Below are 19,013 nucleotides of genomic sequence, written 5' to 3' on the forward strand. Positions count from 1 at the left end.
TGTGCTGCGTAACACAAGATTGAACCTCATTGGTTCTTGCGGAAGCTCAAATGTGCTGCATAACACGAGAATGAACCTCAGTGGTTCTGGTGGAAGCTCAAATGTGCTGCGTAACACGAGAATGAACCTCATTGGTTCTTGCGGAAGCTCAAATGTGCTGCGTAACACAAGATTGAACCTCATTGGTTCTTGCGGAAGCTCAAATGTGCTGAATAACAAGATTGAACCTCATTGATTCTTGCAGAAGCTCAAGCGTGCTGCGTAACACAAGAATGAACCTCATTGGTTCTTGCGGAAGCTCAAATGTGCTGCGTAACATGAGATTGAACCTCATTGGTTCTTGCGGAAGCTCAAACGTGCTGCTTTACACGAGAATGAACCTCATTGGTTCTTGCGGAAGCTCAAACGTGATGCGTAACAAGATTGAACCTCATTGGTTCTTGCAGAAGCTCAAACGTGATGCGTAACACGAGAATTAACCTCATTGTTTCTTACAGAAGCTCAAACGTGATGCGTAACATGAGAATTAACCTCATTGTTTCTTTCAGAAGCTCAAACGTGCTGCATTACACGTGAATGAACCTCATTGGTTCTTACAGAAGCTCAAACGTGATGCGTAACACACGATTGAACCTCATTGGTTCTTGCAGAAGCTCAAACGTGATGCGTAACACGAGAATTAACCTCATTGTTTCTTACAGAAGCTCAAACGTGATGCGTAACACGAGAATTAACCTCATTGTTTCTTACAGAAGCTCAAACGTGATGCGTAACACGAGAATTAACCTCATTGTTTCTTACAGAAGCTCAAACGTGCTGCATTACACGTGAATGAACCTCATTGGTTCTTACAGAAGCTCAAACGTGATGCGTAACACACGATTGAACCTCATTGGTTCTTACAGAAGCTCAAACGTGCTGCGTAACATGAGAATGAACCTCATTGGTTCTTACAGTAGCTCAAACGTGCTGCGTAACATGAGAATGAACCTCATTGGTTCTTGCAGAAGTTCAAACGTGATGCGTAACAAGATTGAACCTCATTGGTTCTTGCAGAAGCTCAAACGTGATGCGTAACAAGATTGAACCTCATTGGTTCTTACAGAAGCTCAAACGTGATGCGTAACATGAGAATTAACCTCACTGGTTCTTGCGGAAGTTCAAAGGTGCTGCATTACACGAGAATGAACCTCATTGGTTCTCGCGGAAGCTCAAACGTGCTGTGTAACATGAAAATGAACCTCATTGGTTCTTACAGAAGCTCAAACGTGATGCGTAACAAGATTGAACCTCATTGGTTCTTACAGAAGCTCAAATGTGCTGGGTAACATGAGAATGAACCTCATTGGTTCTTACAGTAGCTCAAACGTGATGCGTAAGAAGATTGAACCTCATTGGTTCTTACAGAAGTTCAAATGTGCTGGGTAACATGAGAATGAACCTCATTGGTTCTTGCAGAAGTTCAAACGTTATGCGTAACACAAGATTGAACCTCATTGGTTCTTACAGAAGCTCAAACGTGATGCGTAACACAAGATTGAACCTCATTGGTTCTTACAGAAGCTCAAATGTGCTGGGTAACATGAGAATAAACCTCATTGGTTCTTACAGAAGCTCAAACGTGATGCGTAACAAGATTGAACCTCATTGGTTCTTACAGAAGTTCAAACATTATGCGTAACACAAGATTGAACCTCATTGGTTCTTACAGAAGCTCAAACGTGATGCGTAACATAAGAATGAACCTCATTGGTTCTTACAGAAGCTCAAACGTGATGCGTTACACAAGATTGAACCTCATTGATTCTTGCAGAAGCTCAAATGTGCTGCGTAACACAAGAATGAACCTCATTGGTTCTTGCAGAAGCTCAAACGTGCTGCAATACACAAGAATTAACCTCATTGGTTCTTGCAGAAGCTCAAGCGTGCTGCGTAACATGAGATTGAACCTCATTGGTTCTTGCGGAAGCCCTAACGTGCTGCATTACACGTGAATGAACCTCATTGGTTCTTGCAGAAGTTCAAACGTGATGTGTAACACAAGATTGAACCTCATTGGTTCTTACAGAAGCTCAAACGTGCTGCGTAACATGAGAATGAACCTCATTGGTTCTTACAGAAGCTCAAACGTGCTGCGTAACATGAGATTGAACCTCATTGGTTCTTACAGAAGCTCAAACGTGCTGTGTAACATGAGAATGAACCTCATTGGTTCTTACAGAAGCTCAAACGTGATGCGTAACAAGATTGAACCTCATTGGTTCTTACAGAAGCTCAAATGTGCTGGGTAACATGAGAATGAACCTCATTGGTTCTTGCAGAAGTTCAAACGTGATGCGTAACACAAGATTGAACCTCATTGGTTCTTACAGAAGCTCAAACGTGATGCGTAACACAAGATTGAACCTCATTGGTTCTTACAGAAGCTCAAACGTGATGCGTAACTCAAGATTGAACCTCATTGGTTCTTACAGAAGCTCAAACGTGATGCGTAACTCAAGATTGAACCTCATTGGTTCTTACAGAAGCTCAAACGTGATGCGTAACATAAGAATGAACCTCATTGGTTCTTACAGAAGCTCAAACGTGATGCGTAACACAAGATTGAACCTCATTGGTTCTTACAGAAGCTCAAACGTGATGCGTAACACAAGATTGAACCTCATTGGTTCTTACAGAAGCTCAAACGTGATGCGTAACTCAAGATTGAACCTCATTGGTTCTTACAGAAGCTCAAACGTGATGCGTAACTCAAGATTGAACCTCATTGGTTCTTACAGAAGCTCAAACGTGATGCGTAACATAAGAATGAACCTCATTGGTTCTTACAGAAGCTCAAACGTGATGCGTAACACAAGATTGAACCTCATTGGTTCTTGCAGAAGCTCAAACGTGCTGCAATACACAAGAATTAACCTCATTGGTTCTTGCGGAAGCTCAAACGTGCTGCATTACACGTGAATGAACCTCATTGGTTCTTGCAGAAGTTCAAACGTGCTGGGTAACATGAGAATGAACCTCATGAAGGCCAGTATCACGGATACTAAAGTGTCTATGAAACATTAATGACGTTACATTACAGTATAACTGAAAGCTCCCAATTTCAACATTTATTAGGCTTTAAAAAAACAACTTTTAATTTAAGTGAACTTAAAACAATATTTACATAAACCCAAAATAATAAATGTTATATTTACCCATGGCCTTCCCTGTTATACATATACAGAAATGTAATAGTTATCTTTCTTAACTGCATAAATAATAAATTAAATATAGATGAATCATCATTAAAGCTAAAATTTTCTCTGTTCCCGTTGTTCTTTGATGAACATTAATGACATCATCATCAGTGCTACTGTCACTTTAAGAACAGCCGCGGATCTCACGCGCTGTCCCGCGCATCTTTCCTCACAACTCTTTAAGTTCATTTAAGACGTTATTTAACTAATTTAAGACTCCTAATATGAGAATAATCAAAGTCCTCTGTGTTATTGTTTGTTCAAGAGCAAAAGAGAACTCGATGTGAGCAGGAAACTGACGCGAGTCTATCTATGCGTCGAGTGTGTGTATGTGTGTGTGTGTGTGTCCTGATTAGCTGACATGAGACGCATCCACACAGACAGGACACTGACACACACACACACACACACACACACACACACACACAGGACATTGGCATACAGCGCGCTCTCTTGTGTCTTGTCGCGCTTGGAAGCATTTACATGTATAAGAGCGTGATGATCATGTAACGCTAAGCAAAAATGGATATAAAAACGGACGCTGCGTTATTTGCGTTAAATATTTTAATTGCGTTAAGCTGAAAAAATTAATCGCCCGCGTTAACGCGTTAATTTGCCCAGCCCTAGTTCTTACAGAAGCTCAAACGTGATGTGTAACAAGATTGAATGTGCTGGGTAACATGAGAATGAACCTCATTGGTTCTTGCAGAAGTTCAGACGTGATGCGTAACACAAGATTGAACCTCATTGGTTCTTACAGAAGCTCAAACGTGCTGCGTAACATGAGAATGAACCTCATTGGTTCTTGCGGAAGCCCTAACGTGCTGCATTACACGTGAATGAACCTCATTGGTTCTTGCAGAAGTTCAAACGTGATGTGTAACACAAGATTGAACCTCATTGGTTCTTACAGAAGCTCAAACGTGCTGCGTAACATGAGAATGAACCTCATTGGTTCTTACAGAAGCTCAAACGTGCTGCGTAACATGAGATTGAACCTCATTGGTTCTTACAGAAGCTCAAACGTGCTGTGTAACATGAGAATGAACCTCATTGGTTCTTACAGAAGCTCAAACGTGATGCGTAACAAGATTGAACCTCATTGGTTCTTACAGAAGCTCAAATGTGCTGGGTAACATGAGAATGAACCTCATTGGTTCTTGCAGAAGTTCAAACGTGATGCGTAACACAAGATTGAACCTCATTGGTTCTTACAGAAGCTCAAACGTGATGCGTAACACAAGATTGAACCTCATTGGTTCTTACAGAAGCTCAAACGTGATGCGTAACTCAAGATTGAACCTCATTGGTTCTTACAGAAGCTCAAACGTGATGCGTAACTCAAGATTGAACCTCATTGGTTCTTACAGAAGCTCAAACGTGATGCGTAACATAAGAATGAACCTCATTGGTTCTTACAGAAGCTCAAACGTGATGCGTAACACAAGATTGAACCTCATTGGTTCTTACAGAAGCTCAAACGTGATGCGTAACACAAGATTGAACCTCATTGGTTCTTACAGAAGCTCAAACGTGATGCGTAACTCAAGATTGAACCTCATTGGTTCTTACAGAAGCTCAAACGTGATGCGTAACTCAAGATTGAACCTCATTGGTTCTTACAGAAGCTCAAACGTGATGCGTAACATAAGAATGAACCTCATTGGTTCTTACAGAAGCTCAAACGTGATGCGTAACACAAGATTGAACCTCATTGGTTCTTGCAGAAGCTCAAACGTGCTGCAATACACAAGAATTAACCTCATTGGTTCTTGCGGAAGCTCAAACGTGCTGCATTACACGTGAATGAACCTCATTGGTTCTTGCAGAAGTTCAAACGTGCTGGGTAACATGAGAATGAACCTCATGAAGGCCAGTATCACGGATACTAAAGTGTCTATGAAACATTAATGACGTTACATTACAGTATAACTGAAAGCTCCCAATTTCAACATTTATTAGGCTTTAAAAAAACAACTTTTAATTTAAGTGAACTTAAAACAATATTTACATAAACCCAAAATAATAAATGTTATATTTACCCATGGCCTTCCCTGTTATACATATACAGAAATGTAATAGTTATCTTTCTTAACTGCATAAATAATAAATTAAATATAGATGAATCATCATTAAAGCTAAAATTTTCTCTGTTCCCGTTGTTCTTTGATGAACATTAATGACATCATCATCAGTGCTACTGTCACTTTAAGAACAGCCGCGGATCTCACGCGCTGTCCCGCGCATCTTTCCTCACAACTCTTTAAGTTCATTTAAGACGTTATTTAACTAATTTAAGACTCCTAATATGAGAATAATCAAAGTCCTCTGTGTTATTGTTTGTTCAAGAGCAAAAGAGAACTCGATGTGAGCAGGAAACTGACGCGAGTCTATCTATGCGTCGAGTGTGTGTATGTGTGTGTGTGTGTGTCCTGATTAGCTGACATGAGACGCATCCACACAGACAGGACACTGACACACACACACACACACACACACACACACACACACAGGACATTGGCATACAGCGCGCTCTCTTGTGTCTTGTCGCGCTTGGAAGCATTTACATGTATAAGAGCGTGATGATCATGTAACGCTAAGCAAAAATGGATATAAAAACGGACGCTGCGTTATTTGCGTTAAATATTTTAATTGCGTTAAGCTGAAAAAATTAATCGCCCGCGTTAACGCGTTAATTTGCCCAGCCCTAGTTCTTACAGAAGCTCAAACGTGATGTGTAACAAGATTGAATGTGCTGGGTAACATGAGAATGAACCTCATTGGTTCTTGCAGAAGTTCAGACGTGATGCGTAACACAAGATTGAACCTCATTGGTTCTTACAGAAGCTCAAACGTGATGCGTAACATATGAATGAACCTCATTGGGTCTTACAGAAGCTCAAACGTGATGCGTAACATGAGAATGAACCTCATTGGTTCTTACAGAAGCTCAAACGTGCTGCGTAACACAAGATTGAACCTCATTGGTTCTCGCATCAAGAACATGCTTGAGCTTCCATTTACCACAACTGATGTGTGAGTTAATGAATGTTTATATGTGAATAAAAGGCTAAATGCAATCTGTTCATCATATAAAGCGCTCGTGTCTCTTCAGAAAATTTGGACTAAACCGCTCAATTCATATGGATGAGTTTTACAATCTCTTTAGGAACTTTGTCAAAGTGGTGGTTGTGTAGCTGCATATGGAGAGTACAGAAAGCTCTTTATTTAATCAAAAAGATCTTCATAAAGTCTTATGGGTTTGGAACGACATGAGGGTGAGGAATTAATGACAGAATTTTCATTTTTAAGTGAACTACCCCTTTAAGACAGAGGCTTCCCAGAGAACTTTTTAAGTTTAAACAATAAGAGTGTTGTCAGGCATTACCAGGTAATTGCATGACAACACTAGTCAATAGCAGTCTCTAAGTATCACATTGTGTGCTGCTGACGTACAATTTGCATGGAAACGCACTTCAAAGTCATCATCATGAACTAAGGCATGTTCCAGTTTCAACAACAAAAAATATTAATGTGAATAAACAAACTTGTACGTTTACTAACTGAAATTCATCCTCATTGTGATTGACTGTGTGGGTCAAATAGTATAGTAATGTTATGCCATTTTGTACAGTTTTGTACAGTTCTTTTGCAATCACATAAGTAATGCCTATTTTTACCTATAGTGGCAAAATAGTCGGTGCAAGATTATTAAAGTTCAACCCACTTTAATTCATCAATTTTAAGTTGTAAAGCTTTGCAATGTTAGCAAAGCTTTAGCAAATGTTTTAACTGGAGTTGCTGGAGACAGGGGGACAATAGTGAACTGTGCCATGGCAACAGAGGCCATATGCCAGTAGTGAGTATAATTGGTCCGTCCCACCCCCTCCCCACCGCTCACAATACAATTCTACAGAACCAAACCCCACACCATGCAGTCCTAATCCGTTTCTAGGCATCCTGAATAAACGATGCCAAAGCACACAGATTACCAGAGTGCTTTAGCCCAGTGAACTTCTCGGAAATATAATTTTCAAATCATTGAGATTTAAATGATTATTATTTGTCTATAAAAATGCATTGTTGTTATAACTACTGTTGATATATTGATGGTTATAGTGTGATCTATGTGGTTGCTGCACTAATAAAGGTCCCAAAAGATGGTTTTCGAAGTAATGCAATAGAAGAACCATTTTAGGTTTCCCAAAGTAAACAGGTCTTAAAAGAACCATTTTTTTCTTAATGTTAAGAGCATTTAATACTCTGAAGAACCTTGTAGAGAACCTTGAAAGATTCCATGGATGTTAAAAGTTCTTCATGGAACTACTGATGCCGATAAAGAACCTTTATTTTTAATAGTGTAAATTAAAGTGCTAAAAATGAACCCAAAAATGAAATTTATGTCATCATTTACTCACCCTCATGTCGTTCCAAACTGGTAAGACCTTCGTTCATCTTTGGAACACAAATTAAGATATTTTTGATGAAATCCGAGAGCTCTCTGACCCCTCCATAGACAGCAACGTAATTAATACTTTCAAGGCCCAGAAAGGTAGTAAAAACATCGTTAAAATTGTCCATGTGACTACAGTGGTTCAACCTTAATTTTATGAAGCGACGAGAATACTTTTTATGTGCGAAAACAAACAAAAATAACGACTTTATTCAACAACTTCTTCACCTACGTTATAAATACAGTGCAGCGCCTGCGTCATTATCACACGCATGCGCCGTGTTGCTCAAGTGAACAGCATCGGCTGCTGCACTGCGTAGAAGACTGACACAGACTAGACGAAATTGTTGAATAAAGTCGTTATTTTCGTACAAAAAGTATTATTTTCGCTTCATAAAATTAAGGTTTAACCACTGGAGTCTACCTTTCTGGGCCTTGAAAGTGTTAATAACGTCGCTGTCTATGGAGAGGTCAGAGTTCTCGTATTTTATCAAAAATATCTTGAACGAAGGTTTTACAGTTTTGGAACGACATGAGGGTGAGTAATTAATGACAGAATTTCACTTTTCGGGTGAACTATCCCTTTAATACGATTACATCCTTCAATCTTTTAATCTACAGTTTGCTTGAAAGAATTAAACATGGGGACCAGAGAAAGCAAACACAACACACTTAACAAGATAAGACGTCTGGCATCATGCCTATATCTGCCAGTGTTATTAACGGATCTATTCATTCATTTAGTTTTACAATACCGTTTAATCAGTGTCAAGAACTGCTTCCCGTCCACTACCGGTGGCTTCGTGTGCAGCTCATTTGGGAGTCTCACATTTCCTGACTGAGGGGCAATCATTTCATTAATGGGTTGTTTCTGAGGCTTAGTTTGCCACAAATGCCATTCCCCAGGCAGACGTGCTTTGCAGGAACAGCCTCCCGAGGAGACAATGATGAGGGGTGGCGAGCAGCACACCTGCTTAATTCCCCTTGAGACTCCATGTATCCACATGCAATAGGACCTGTGCTGCAGTCATCAGGAGATCATAAACAAGGGAGCGCCGTCATAATTAATATGCTGGCTGACGTCAGTCGGCCCACTGGTGATTTCCCTCTTGTTTTGACTGCTGCGTGTGGTTTGGGGGAGGGATTTGGGAATATGGGGTTAGTTTTCCCTATAAAATGTCTATGCATAATTTAAAAAGGTCTAGTAATGTGAATCTTTTAGCATTTAATGACATTTTAAAAAGAGTGAGTAAAAAGCGTAACTTTTTACGTATTATCAAGTAACTTTTTTAATTATTAACCACTGGAAGAATAAAATTCGTGCTCGTTTGCCATCTTGTGGTGATACAAGGTATATTCTCTAGATTTTTTGCATTACAACAAAGGGGCAGAAAAAACTGGTTAAAAATGTAAAATAACATTAAAATAAATATTGTTATAAATAACGAATAAGAAAATGTATTAAAGTAAAAATATTTTTAATTCGATATAAATAAATAAATACACCTAACAGCAGAGTACTATAGTGAGTAGGAAAAAATTAATAATGTAACATTAATATAATATTAATAATAATGTAATATTTTAAATTTTATTTTCCCATTCACATATTTATAATGTTAATTCAAACAAAAATGTGTGGATAATTATGTAGCTTGGTGAATAAATTGGTATTATATTTTGCATAATCGCTGGTCTAATCAGATTTTTTTTGGTATTAATTTAGAGTTTAAAACTAATGTTAAAAATATATATTTAGTAGGAATTTCATAAGCATACTATATTATTTAAGGAGCCAACGTTCCAGTTTTATGCATTGACTTATTCGATGAAAACATGTATTCTCATAAAATGTAATAAAGCATAAAAATTGGCACCTCATTTCAAAGTTTAGAAACAGTTCTGTTTGTTCACAAATTACATTACATGAATCAATCTTTGGTTTCTACCAATGTACAGTAGCAAAATACGAATGGCTGTTTATATTGCTTAAATAGTCTATAGCTGAGCATGGGCGCATCCTCTGACGTGAGTTAATGTGGTGGTTATGCTTATAATTCGGAACATTTATTTTTATAACTTGAGACCAGACTAATTATATGACTTTTCAGGTTTTGTACGAGCAAAGTAGTTTTGTTTAATCCGCATTTGGACGTCACTGCGTTTGCAGAAGGACGCCGCAAGATGGCGATCTTAGATCAGAAAGGAAACGCATGAACTCTCATTCATGCACGTTCACAATGTAAGACTCTAGCTGAGTCTAGCGTATAGACACGAAACCTAACCTTTTATCCTCCCCAGTCTTCATCATTCATGTTAAAAAGTCAGTTATGGCATAACGTGTGTCCATCCTCCAGAAACCAAACGTCTTCCATCAAAGCTTTGCACAAGCACCAGGAACTGTAACCTAATGAACCTTGTTGGTAACCATGTTAAACTGGCCTAAAGTTACCTGAGCTCATGACTAGTTCCATGTATAATTCATCTCCTCGGTAATCTACTCACCTTCAGAGAAGGAACCGGACTCCATTAGCCTGTCTACCTGCCCTGGAGAAGGACTTAGGTTTGGAGTCTGTTAACAGGTACGACAACTAATAATCTTTGGGATTTCGGGCATCATTACTCTGATTGCCCCATTTTTGCTTCTCACTTTTTAGCAGTCAGCCATTGTATAGCTCAATAGAGATATGAAGACTGTATATTATATTTAATATTAAATGAAGGCTCATTATGGGGGTTGGAGGTTGTTTTGGTCAGGTATATATTCTCTGCAATAACATTCCAATAGGTGTCTTTTCTTACAAACAGAGGGATTGCTTGCAAACTGATGTAAACAAAAAGTCAACCAGGTCTGGGTTGTTGTGGAAAGAGTGACGTTGTAAGCCTCAAACCAAATGTCATTTGTATCTTGTTCACCACACAGGAGAACCGGACCTGACCTACTGTCTTACACCGTTTATTGATGGTTGATTTGTTGTTTTGATTTTAAGGTAATGGTTTAAGATCATGGCTGAACAAAGGCAACGGGCCCTGTCCACATCAGGAGAGGCTCTGTACCAGGTTCTTGGCCTTGACAAGAACTGCACCCATGACGACATCAAGAGATCCTACAGGTAAGACGTGTTTCACACTCCTATTTGTCCCGAGATGCATTTACTCTGGCTACTAGGTAAGAAGTTCAGATACTATTTGTAGAAAGACAGGGGTGAACGAGGGAGCAAAAGATGGAGAACGTGCCAAACTGCGACACGTTCCTCTATAATCTCAGCCGTCAGTTGCAGTGGAGCTGCATGAATATAATATGACTTCCACAAAACTAAAATATTCATTAAGCTGAACAGATGGCATCCTTTATTTTACTGGGATCAGGAATGGTGAAAGAATCTCACATATGAGAGCATGTTCAGGGGTGCGTGACGTGTGTATGTGCATGAATGATTCTGTACTATAACTTAGCAGCTTGGAAATGTGCTAGCCTGGCCTTTGGTAGTAATATCTTGACGCTGACATCACAACTTGTAGGTGTCACTTGTTGGTTGGTGTAAAAACTGCACAAAACCTTATGCTGCAGCAGGGTACCCTGGGGAAAAAATATCCAAAGCATGATTTTTGTCACATATAGGAGTGTATATATATATTTTCTGTGGCTGTAATTTATGCGCAACTTGTGCTTCTGTATCTTGTACACTAAAACATGAAGGCGACAAGTAGGAGAGCTTCATTAGACAAGTGTGTTTCAAACGCTATACTGATGTTCCAACAATTATAGAATCTAATTGCTCTAATTTACACGTTGTTCAAGGAGGCATTTAAATGGTTAGCATTTTAACAGCACTTGTTTGCTGTTAATGAATGTATAATCATCACAACTCTTGTAGACGCCATTGGCTTAATCAAAAATTAACAAGCGAGCGTGCTCGGAGAATTATAAATTATACATTACATTTTTTGGTTCAGCAACACACAAAAAAAGACTGTTCATGTAATGTTTTTAAAATTCAAATTCTTGCTATTTTAAAATGGTATTAATAGATTTATACTGTCCCCCATGGATTTTACAATATACTATAAATATTTATAGTTTGATATTCGATCATCCACAACCATTTTGAGCTGAAGGATATTGCATTTCACAGCATTATAAAATGTCAAACTCTTCCTTATTGCTGCGGAGACTTTTGAAAAGTGTTGCGCGAAGTTTGGACATGCTGGCATTCATTCAGAGCAGACCTGAACTGAGTCAGAGACAGAGATATTTGCAATGCACCGCTGGTTCTAATGGGAAAAATGTCAACCCTGGTGACGTTCCTCTCCTCACCACCCCTCGTGTGCCGAGGAGCTTTTGGAGGCGCTAATGGGGTCTGCAGTCTTGCCGACACATAGACAGGTCAAGCAGCGTGCGCATAAGACAGCTAGCCGCTAAAGATCACACCCTGCTGAGATCATCAAACAGACAGACAGCATTTTAAACTGGCCACATGTTAATGAGGCTCGTCTCGCTGTGTGTGAGTCCAAAAGTAGTTTTGTTTCCTTTTATAAACTAACGGTTGTTTTATGCCACTTAGGTGAATACAAAGAAACTGCACATTCTCTAAAGGTCATTTAAATATATTTCCTGATATTACATTTGTTCTTGGAGATGTGACTCTTCTATTCTTTACCTTTAAAAAAATCAACTTTCATTCCCAAGATGTCTATGTATGATACTCAGGTCAGTGAAGCTTTTTGCAGTGCATGTTTCAAGGACATTTTTCATCTTTAAAATGTCCTCGTCCATTTTTTTTTTCCAGGAAGCTTGCTTTGAAATATCATCCTGACAAGAACCCAGAGAACCCCGATGCCACTGACAAATTTAAAGAGCTCAACAATGCCCATACGGTGCTGTCTGACATCACTAAGAGAAACATTTATGACAAGTACGGCTCCCTGGGTCTGTATGTGTCGCAGCAGTTCGGGGAGGAGAATGTGAACACGTACTTTATGCTCTCCAGCTGGTGGGCAAAGGTGCAGTATAAGTCTTGTTTCTATAGTATTCAGAACAAATGTGCACTTTAAAGGGTTAGTTCACCCAAAAATGAAAATTCTGTCATTAATTACTTACCCTCATGTCGTTCGACACCCGTAAGACCTCCGTTGATCTTCGGAACACAAATGAAGATATTTTAGTTGAAATCTGATGGCTCTGAAAGGCCTCCATTGGCACAATGGCACTTTACACTCTCAAGACCCTTAAGACGTCATTACAAAGTCCATCTCACTACAGTGGTTCTACAATAACTTTATGAATCGGCGAGAATAGTTTTTGTGCGCAGAAAAACCCTAAATAACGACTTATATAGTGATGACGATTTCAAAACACGGAATCTTGAAGCTTCGAAGCGTTATGAATCAGCGAGTCGAATCAGCAGTTTGGATCGCCAAATTTCAGCAGTTTGGCGGTTTGACACGCGATCCGAATCATGATTCGACTCACTGATTCATAACGCTTCGAAGCTTCATGATTCCGTGTTTTGAAATCCTCATCACTATACAAGTCGTTATTTAGGGGTTTTTTGCGCACAAAAACTATTCTCGCCGATTCATAAAGTTATTGTAGAACCACTGTAGTGAGATGGACTTTGTAACAACGTCTTTAGTACCTTTTAAGGGTCGAGAGTGAACCGTGCATTGCGCCAATGGAGGCCTTTCAGAGCCATCAGATTTCAACTAAAATATCTTCATTTGTGTTCCGAAGATCAACGGAGGTCTGACGGGTGTCGAACGACATGAGGGTAAGTAATTAATGACAGAATTTTCATTTTTGGGTGAACTAACCCTTTAAGGAACTATTTTTATACACTTAAATTCTCTTGTGTGTGTAACCTACACAATAAATCATTTTAATCATATATCATGTAAAAACAATAGTATTAGTCATATTAAACAAATAATAATTTTGCAGCTAATTTAGGTGGGGTTTTTGGTTACCTGAAAATTTATTTTATTGTCTGTTTCATTCTTGCATTTTTGTCTTTATATACTTGATACCATGTTTAAATGCACAATTGCATCGGATCGTGTCCATGTGTCGGTTATCAATGACATCATACCTGCGTTACCCTCAAATTTTTTTATTTTGTACCATGGAAACACCAAAGACGCTTTAATATATTATGTGTTTTATTAGACAGGTGAGCAATTGTTTGGATACATTCATCCACAGAAAACGATTTGCTATATAGCTCAACACAGTTGGTCTTAAATCTCGTTATCTTGATTTACCGCGAGTACCATGTTTTACCATGCCTAATAATGATCTAGCTTACTGCAGTGTGCAACAAGTGTCTAATAGTAGCCGGCGAGCGAATGCACAGAGTAGCATTATGGCTGGAAGAAGCAGAAGCGGTCATCTGCAGCATAATAAAAATTACATATTGTTCCTTATACATATAGTCTTTAAATATTTTCACATTATTTTATAGCAAAAAATATACATGAAAAGATGGAATAGAAATAAAATTTGCCATGAAATAGATGCAATAGTCTTTTCTTCCTTATTGTAACATAAATCCAAGTGAATCGGCTTCTTGGATGAGAAAAAATGTAGGACTGGACTTGATTTTGTCCATCAGGAATTGATTGGATCGTTCGATCATTGTGGTTTGCTATTGCTGTGATGTCATGTGAGTGACAGGTTGATCCCGCCCTAATGCCAAAAAACATCAGGGAAGCAAGAGGGAGGGGAAGTTATTTTTGTCATGTATTAAGGTCACAAAGGTTCATAAAAAAAAAATGATGTGCACAGATATGATTTATAGTAAATAGTGTACTATTCTTTTAAAACATTTGATTTCATGGTGACTAATGCTGAAAGATAAATAATAACTAGTGCTGTCAAATCGATTAATTGCGATTAACCGCATCTAACATACTTTATATATAAATACAAAATATATATGTGTATATATTTATATATATTGAATTAGTTATTATTATTATAGTAAGTTTGTGTTTACATAATGTGTGTGTGTATATATAAATATAATAAAAATATATATATTTTTATACATATATAATATATTCATGGTTATATTATTAGTTATTTATATTAATAACTAATTAAATATTGCACAAGTTTATACAAATGCAACTACTCACTTTAAAGCTATAATTTATATTCACATTATAGTATTCATGTTACAGCATAATTGTGTTTATTGAGTAATACTACTAAACTACATGTATCTAATTAGCAGTAGGTTTAATAAATATTGCTATTTTTAATAAATTGTATAACTTCATACATACACACATATATATATATATATATATATATATATATATATATATATATATATATATATATATATATATATATATATATATATAACATGGTTGTATAACTTTTATTTACTTAATATTATAAAAATATTTAAACTGTAATGTAGATATTTTTAATGCCTTTTTATCTAAACTAAACCATGACACTGTGTGCCTGTCTGATTTTGAACATTTTCATTTATAGGGTCTGTTTGCCATCTGCGGCTTGCTGACAGGTTGCTATTTCTGTTGTTGTCTGTGCTGCTGTTTCAACTGCTGTTGTGGAAAGTGCAAACCGCACACACCTGGAGAAGAGGACACTGAGTGCTATGTGTCTCCTGAAGACCTGGAGGAGCAGATCCGTACGGACAACGAGAGAGGTAAAAGGACATGCGCAAACACTTCAGGTGTGTTCTTTAGGTGGTCACACTCATGCCTCCGTCACTCTACAGCCTGAAAAAAGTGGATAAAACGGTTAAAAGGAACAAATCCCAAAATTACTGCATCACATTTTGTTCTCAATAACAGCATCTTATTGTCTTAATTGTGAATGTACTGCTGGTAGTCTTCAACATAGATTCTTCTATGGAAAGTAGAAAGACTTTATAAAGACTTAAATATGATGTATTATGCAACTAAATCCTCCTACAATAATTTCAAAAAAGCCTTATATGACAATTTACTGATTAAAGCAAAACATAAAATATTTAAACAGAAAAATAGGCTTTGATGTAGCAGATAATGGCTTATCAGCTGAGGGAAGAGCTTTTAACGTAATAAGTCACCCTGCTTAAAAATAAATAGAATTGATACTTCTGAGCCAGATGTTTGGATAAAATACGCCATTCTTCTGCCAGTGAGCTGTAGGAGTTTTTTTTTTTTTTTACATCTTGTGCTGTAGTCCCTCACAAAAGTGATAATTGCTGTCTGAGTCATTTCTCAAAGTGCGTTTGCATACTAGTTTTTTATAGCATTCTCACAATAAAAATAAACAATGTTTTCTTTCCCTCCATTTCAAAGGCAGCACGCAGCATGGTACAGACAAAAAATGACTTTTTTTTCAATATTAGATAAAAAAAGGTTTTGCTTATATTAGACTCTAAATACATCGTCCATGTAAAAATACACTGTTGACTTTCGCTTCCGTTTTCGTTGACTTGCATCCACCTAGACAAGCTGAGAACACAATATCCTTCTTTTAATAATAACAAAGTATAGTGTATGGAAGTTTGTTTACACAGTGCAATAAAAAATTAAAAATGCAATTTTTCAAGAGACTTTTAATCTCAAAATTCTGACTTTATTTCATAATTTTAAAAAGTTTATATAAACTCGCAGTTGTGGGGGGAAAAAAGTCAGAATTGTGAGATCGGAAGTTAAATAACGTTTTTAATTGCAAGTTTATCTCAAAATTCTGACTTTTTTTCTTAGAATTGTGATATAAACCTGAAATTGCAAGTTGAAGTTAAAGTCCAAACTGTGAGATGCGAGGAAAAGAATTGAGATAAAGTTATAAACTCAGAATTGCGAGAAATAAAGTCAGAATCTAGAGACATAAACTTAAAATTGTACGTTTCTTTCTCGCAATTCTGAATTGTGAATGTTTATAACTCAAAATTTCTTAGAATTGTGAGATATAATGTCCGTACTGTTAGCTATAAACTCAGTCTATATTTCAAAATTCGGACTATTTTTCACAATTCCAAGTTTATAACTCACAATTCTGACTTTTTTTCTTTTCTTTTCTTTTTTTTAATTGTGAGATATAGTACCGGTTTCACAGACGGGGTTTAGATTAAGCCAGGATTAGGCCTTAGTTCAATTAGGACATTTAAAGGGTTAGTTCAACCAAAAATGAAAATTCTGTCATTAATTACTTACCCTCATGTCGTTCGACACCCGTAAGACCTCCGTTCATCTTCGGAACAGAAATGAAGATATTTTAGTTGAAATCTGATGGCTCTGAAAGGCCTCCATTGGCACAATGGCACTTTACACTCTCAAGACCCTTATAAGGTACTAAAGACGTCATTACAAAGTCCATCTCACTACAGTGGTTCTAAATTAACTTTATGAATCGGCGACAATAGTTTTTGTTCGTATATGCATTCACCTTCACTATTTCTCTCAGAAACGATGATCGTGTTAGTAAGTACTCTGTGTATCCTTAAATTATTTTATTACTGGCAAAGATTGTTTACACTCATCTTTTTCTTGTAACGTTACTTAATCCAGCGTGCGTGCAGACAGGGTTGCCAAGTGTTTTTGCAATGTCGCGCACAATTGCTACTCAAAACTATAGCCCAAAACAATAACTTTCCGGGGGGTTCTCCGGAAAAAAATGGCGTTTGGTTGGCAAAATATGTTATTTTGGCAAGGTTGCCTGCTAAAATTCGCATTCCTGGGTTTATATAATCACATAATTGGGGTCGCTTCAACCCGCGGACATGGAGAAAAACACGGACTTGGCAACACACTGCAGTTGAGTTCTGTTGACGTTTGACAACTAACGTTACGCGTCGCTCCGTTGCTCTGATTGGTTATGGGTCTATCCAATTGAGGTCTTTCCTGGCTCGGTTGAAACACGCCCCATAATCAAAGCTCAATGGAGCGGTACCAGACTCAAATTCTGACTAGAATTGAGTATGGCCACGCCAGGCTATTACTGGTGTGCATCTTGAGACAAAACAATGGCACTGACATTTTAAGATCTGTCAATGCAAGTTACTTTCAGTTAAAAAGTAACCTTACTTTTCTAAAGTTACTAAAAAACATTACTAAAAAGTTTCAATTACTTTACTTTTTTAATCCGTGGCGGAAACAAGCTTCCATAATAGTGTGCATGCACTTGTTTAATGGCGTTTATATTAGAGTAGTGCAAAAATTAATTTAATGCCCATATGACTAGGGCATTAAATTTATGCCCTAGTCATATCCTGCTCAAGTAGTCTCTAAAAATCCACCCATGTAGTCTTAGAACCTTATTTCTCAGCATTAGGTAAGCCAGTGGACAGTGGGCTGCCCTTCAAACCAGTGTTACAGAGCCAGCTCAATGAGGTCATAAAAGTGCAGCCAGCAGGGGCAGGCTAACAGCAGATTGCTGGGACGTCCTTGGAGCGTACAAAACACTTTTCATTTCAGCAGGAAGTTCAATTAGGAGTGTGAAATGGCATGACATTAGACAGAGTAAGCGCTTGTTCATTCCATATTGATGATCATATGTGACCTCTTTTACCTGTGATTTTGTTTTTTTTTAGATGGCGACACTCCGATTGTGCTGCAACCAACCAATGCTAGTGAGAAGACCCAGCTGATCGGCGATGGACACAGAACATACACCTAAATGCAAACGAGTCATGATGGATACTAGTTTTAAAATTCTTTTTGAACATATCGATGTCTTTTACAATATACTGCTCACTTTAGGACAGAGAAAGTGAAAAATACTCAACTTCTTAAGCTTTGTTTAGACATGCTGTTTGTAAATAACAGATATATTATTCTTATGCTTAATGTGCAGTTAAAACGGATAATGTGATAAATGGTGAATGATTCTCCTTTCAATAATAAACGTATGTCTTGCAGGTTTTCAAAATAAGAATGCAGATATTTCTGTACCTTTAACATTGGTTTCAGTATTTTATTTGCTCTGTGGTATGTACTTGAATTGTTATGGGATCTTTATTGTTTCAGAAAATCTTGCACAAAGCCCTTTGGTCTGTTTTCAGACCAATTGAACGAATGTTGTATACTTGAACTCCACTGAGTGTAAGTATAAAAAACTGGCCTGACGTCGTCATACTCAGATTTGGCTGTTATTATGGGAAGTTTCAACCGAACCAGGAAAGAAAATGCATCTGCACCTTTACAGTCTATGATCTGCACTCAATTGCACGCTGGAAGAAGGATTTTTTTAAGGATACACAGAAAACTTACTAACATGATCATCATTTTTGAGAGAAATAGTAAAGTTGATTGCATATACGAACAAGTTCTCCGTTTAGGATTAGAACGAATTTAAC

The 19,013-nt window shown here is 37.6% G+C and overlaps 1 protein-coding gene across 1 annotated transcript; it reads left to right on the top strand.

Annotated features, from left to right (window-relative positions):
- Nucleotides 1-10,698: 10,698 nt before the first annotated feature.
- On the top strand, nucleotides 10,699-18,334 carry dnajc5b (DnaJ (Hsp40) homolog, subfamily C, member 5 beta; the record flags this gene model as incomplete). The annotated part of the gene is made up of 4 exons (XM_079805683.1): nucleotides 10,699-10,805; nucleotides 12,483-12,696; nucleotides 15,197-15,371; nucleotides 18,249-18,334. 4 exons carry the CDS (start codon nucleotides 10,699-10,701, stop codon nucleotides 18,332-18,334), a joined length of 582 nt encoding a protein of 193 aa, XP_079661809.1.
- Nucleotides 18,335-19,013: the final 679 nt, after the last annotated feature.

This window comes from Gobio gobio, assembly GCF_949357685.1.
Source record: "Gobio gobio genome assembly, chromosome: 23".
NCBI lineage: Eukaryota > Metazoa > Chordata > Actinopteri > Cypriniformes > Gobionidae > Gobio > Gobio gobio.